The 5,044-nt window shown below is 39.5% G+C and overlaps 1 protein-coding gene across 1 annotated transcript; it reads right to left on the bottom strand.

Moving 5' to 3' along the window:
• On the bottom strand, nt 1–5,044 carry cpt2.L (carnitine palmitoyltransferase 2 L homeolog). The gene is made up of 5 exons (XM_018258446.2): nt 4,616–5,044; nt 3,607–3,687; nt 3,418–3,524; nt 1,036–2,340; nt 1–574 (listed from the first exon to the last, which is right to left on the bottom strand). The coding sequence occupies exons 1-5, from the start codon at nt 4,771–4,773 to the stop codon at nt 246–248; spliced, it is 1,980 nt and encodes a 659-aa protein (XP_018113935.1). The 5' UTR covers nt 4,774–5,044; the 3' UTR covers nt 1–245.

Genomic DNA, 5,044 nt, shown 5'->3' with positions numbered 1-5,044 from the left:
CTTAATAAAGGCTTTTTAAAGGAAAGAAAAACCGTGAGTGGTGCTGTCCATGATACAAAAAAAACCTGTGTGCAAAGTTAGTTATGCCTTACTGAAAATGAAGGGAAATTAATGGAAAGCTCAATATAAATATAAGGATGTATTTTCTCTTTCAAAAAAAAAAAATCAAACCAAATCAAATATCTTGAGTGACCTGTCATTTTCTGGTATGCAGACATTCATGAAATGTTTCTTTCCAAACTGCATTATTTCAAGGGTTTGTCTTGCAGAACACTGAAGAAGTCATCCAGGGATTGATGCACACACTGCACAAACTGTCTCACATCACACTCCGGATATGAAGAAACTGTGCAGCCAATCCAATCATCATGTACAAAGTATGCTACTCCAAACCCATCCGGCACTACTGGTGCAAAGCCTGCATTCTGTAGAGCAGGGCTGGTGAGTGTGCTGGTGGATAGAATGATATGATTAATCTGTGCATATGGGACGTCCTGGTAAATTTCAGGAAGTGAAAGCCCCTTGCTTGATGCCAAGTATCTCAGTGCAAATAAATGCAGATCAAAACCCTGACCTTGAGGAGGAAAAACACAGCTGTTAATTATGTACACAATAGTGACAGTTTGTGATCTAGTTCATATAAACCACCCCTTTAAAAAGACACATACATACTGATATCTAAGCTGTAAAACAGGAGACATTCTGGACTAACATTATCCATATGGTCGCCAGAGCTGAAACTGACTTGATGGCATTTAATAATACCGTTGTAAAAATTCTTCCTACATGAGGTGGACATATATTCTAAACACTGTTAGACCTTTCAGAATTCCAAAAACAGCATACATCTGCTTCAATTTGGGTGAAAAGTAGACGGTGTGATAACCGCACCTGACCAATGAAATATGGATAAATTATATATGTTTCTATTTAGTAATATTCTTGTTTGTGCTGAATGGTTTTCTTATATTTTTAGGAATCTCAAAGCAGTACCACATACAACTGAGTTATACATATTGGTATGTTGAAACTTACCCATCGCTGCTTCCTTGGTCAGTTGTCTGTGGTATTTTGAGCATTCCTGGAGCATGCTGCGGAGCTCTGCTGGGCTATACTTCGAGGGATGCATAACAAATGCCTCCGAACACTTCCTAGTATATATGGAAGCTGGCCTAATGGTCTCTATGCGACCATGTTTAAATGCTGCATTGCTGCAGGCTTCATATGTGGTCGTTGTCTTGCCATACTGTCTCAGAAAAGCCATCTGAAAGGACAGCTGCAAAATAGCATCAGGGCTCAGCTTCTGTGTCTTGAGAAACTTTTTTCCTCCTTTCTTGAACTCCATCATTGCAATGGATAGTGCATTTACAGAAGTGTCAAACTTATTTTTGGCATTTGTTACTGCAGCTTTCAAAGAGTCATCTAAGTTAAAGTTCAGTCTCTGAACTGCTTTGCTTGAGTCCACAGGAGCAGAACATGACTCTGGAGATATTGCTGGCCTCTGTGTGCTGTCCTTAAAAACCTCATTTTGGAACCTTAACACAGCAACTCCATCTCCCCATGAGTGTTCAAAGTTAATAGCGGCTGTCCCATCTTCAGTCATAATAATGCTGAATGACTTGTCAAACCAGCGATTCAGACCAGAACCATGCAGCATATTGTGTGACAAATGAACACTATCTTTAATAGGGAAATCATCCAGGCATAAGCAAAACACAGCAGAATCTACTTTTGCCAGAGCCTCTTCATTCCCGTTATCCAGCAATTGCTGCCTTAGAATTGCCCATGTGTTCCTCTCCTCACTGGTCAAATATCCTAGTGGGAATTCTGGGGTCGGGGTGGTATCAAACAAAATGTGCTGAAGGTGTGCCTGGATTTCTGATGCCTTCACTATATTTCCATCTCTGTCTATGACATCAAATACATAGAAGTTCCCTTTCCATAGAACCAGTAAGTGTCTACCCTTTTCATCTGTCAAAAGTTCATCTCTGTTAGGTTTTGGAATGCGAGTAGAGTTAAAAAGACGGAAATATTGCGACGTGTCTAAAGGATATGCATTCACCATATATGCACCATACCAGGAAAGAGAGGCGGGCACAAACCGGATTAATTTCCGGAATGTCAGTGTGTCACTTCTTGCTGGATTTAAATGGAAGATTTCAGGTTCCAAATTCCCAGCTCTCAAGGACTTTAAAAAACGCATGGCAGAAACGGTCATGTTTGTGGCTCTGATCAGCTGCCTGTTATAATCTGGCCTTGGGTCAGGTGTGAAAGACATAAAGGGGTTAAAATTCAGAACGACGGAATCACGGGCGCACATATACATATCAAGCCAAGGACCTGCAAATTAAAACGAGTACATGTTTAGCTACCATTGTCACCATATAACACACTCAACTTTAACCCCTGGCTGAATATGTTAAGTGACAACCAATAAGCATGTCCTGCAATTCTGCAGGATCTATCAGTCTATTTAAAACATGCATATGTTAAGCAACAGACAAAATCATTTCACTGCAAGGGGCCCTTTACTTAGCTTGAGTGAAGGAATAGAAGAAAAAAAACTTCGAATTTCGAATGATTTTTTTGGCTACTTCGACCATCGAATTGGCTACTTCGACCTTCGAATCGAACGATTCAAACTAAAAATCGTTCGACTATTTGATAGTCAAAGTACTGTCTCTTTAAAAAAAACTTCGACCCCCTACTTCGCCACCTAAAACCTACCGAGGTGCAATGTTAGGTCCCCATAGGCTTTCTAATGTTTTTTTGGTCGTAGAAAAATCGTTCGATCGATTGATTAAAATCCTTCGAATCGTTCTAATTGCGATAAATCCTTCGACTTTGATATTCGAAGTCGAAGGATTTACATTCGGCAGTCGAATATCGAGGGTTAATTAACCCTCGATATTCGACCCTATGTAAATCTGCCCCTTAAGTCTTTACATATTTATTGTATATCTTGAGAGAACGCCTAAACAATTAATTTAAACAAAACTTTAATCTTCTAAATTATAGGATATGCCTATGATTTATCACTGATAAAAGCCAGTCATGGGCACATAGGGTTACATCAGCTATTTTATCTCTACAACTTTTTCCAGGAAAAACAAATAGGCACAAAACTCCAGTGTCTGAGAAGTCTGTGACAGTCATCATGTTAACAAATGCATGGAATTCCCACCTCAGTATTTGGATGTTACATAATTACTTGCACTTATTAGTTACAGTTAGTTCAAATCTGTGTTTTCAAGGCCCATGTTTCAGGACAATGCTATAAAGGGTGGGGGGAAATAGAATGATCAGTGACAGTAAATCTAGGGCCACATGGGGCTGTTTCTCTGCCGGCATATGCATTTTGCCACTGAAATCTGAAACAGTCTATTGTAGCCCTAGCCAGTATTACTACATTCTTACCAGAGATATAGCTTGTGTGTTTGTTCTGTTTGTCCTGCTGCACTAGCTCTTCATGCAGCTGCTTTCCAACACCGTTCTGAAAGTTCAAGGCCAGCTGCTCAGTTTTCCTAGTATATAAGAGAAAAATATTCACATTTTAGTGTTTTAAAAAACTATAAGGTCACATGGTGCCCTACCCTTAATGCATACTTAAACTGAACATCATCCAGCAGAGGTCGCTGTGCATTCAAGTATCTCTTTATAGTGTCTTCAAGTTTAGGAATTGGCAGCCTGAGAAGACAAAACAAAATAGAAAAATATGTAACATTGATCAGGCTTTTTTACATTTTCACATATACTGTTTTATACTTTCAGTATTGTTTTATATTAAAGGCCTTATACACCCCTATATCCAGTGTCGGACTGGCCCACTGGGGTACCAGGAAAACTCCCAGTGGGCCCAGGTGTCAGTGGGCCTCTTGCTTCTAACCATTTAGCCTATTTCATGGTCATTCCCTTTATGGGGGGAAATGCATAATAATGGAAGAATATAGTAAGTAGATATAAAAGACTAGTAGAATAAAGAGGTTGAGCAAGGAGAGGAGGAATAATAGTTTGAAAGTGGCCTAAGGTTTTCTGGTGTGCCCATGGTCTAAGGTTTTCTGGTGGGCTCCTGGCATCTCAGTCCGACACTGCCTATATCAAATTTAAATTATTTAATTCTAAGCAGCTTTTCCAAAATACATAAGAAACATTACATTAAGTTATTTGTAAATTTGTATTTAAAGACGTTTTAATCACTTGGGGTGCCAGATGTCAAAGCTTTTTTCTACTCAAATGTGTTGGCCAAGTGCCATCGAAGAAAGAAGAACCTGAACAAGAGGATCCCACAGAAATATCCTGAGCAGGTGCAGTTCTGTGCTAGTGAAAGCATGGGCCCAGTGTATCGGGCAAGTGATTATAATCACTGGGGGGTTCCTAACATTTATCACCCCCAACCCTCCCAGTGATTTCACCGTTCCTTCTCTTTAAAAGAAGAAAGCTATTTTCTGCGCTGTTGATTCTGACTACAGCTACCATTAAAACATTACTGCAGTAGTATTATGCAGTAGTATTATGTGTTAAAGTAATTTACTGAAGACTTTCATAGAATTTCATTATGCAAAATGTTCTATTTGTGTTTTCGACTTGAATCAAATGTACATATCCACTGACTCACCTTGGCAGGCTTTTCTGGAAGTGCATAGTTGGAACAATGCTTCTGCGCAGATACTCTGTATCGGAGCTCCCTGAGCTGTATGCTCTTAGCAGAACTGACTGAGAGGACGTTACTGTCCCCCATCTCAAGGCAGATGAAGAAGTTAGTAAGCGAGCCATGGAAGGCACTTTAAATAACTAGCAGTGAGACCTAAAAAAAACAGAAATGAAGCTAAAAGTGGAACATGATAATGAAACAATGTATCTCTGAGAAAAAGTTTCATGATATTGAGTGATCCACCTGTGAGTGAGATAAACTCTCATAGAACCAGAAGGAAACTATGTCATGTGCTGAGAATAATTGAAACCCTGAAACTTCCATACAGGTTGGGCAAGTTCCAGGGTCACCGTAGTAAAGACATTTTTTTAAAAGACTCCTGACTCATGAAAC

The sequence above is a fragment of the Xenopus laevis genome, chromosome 4L (assembly GCF_017654675.1).
Source record: "Xenopus laevis strain J_2021 chromosome 4L, Xenopus_laevis_v10.1, whole genome shotgun sequence".
NCBI lineage: Eukaryota > Metazoa > Chordata > Amphibia > Anura > Pipidae > Xenopus > Xenopus laevis.
This window is presented reverse-complemented; position numbering and strand designations above follow the sequence as displayed.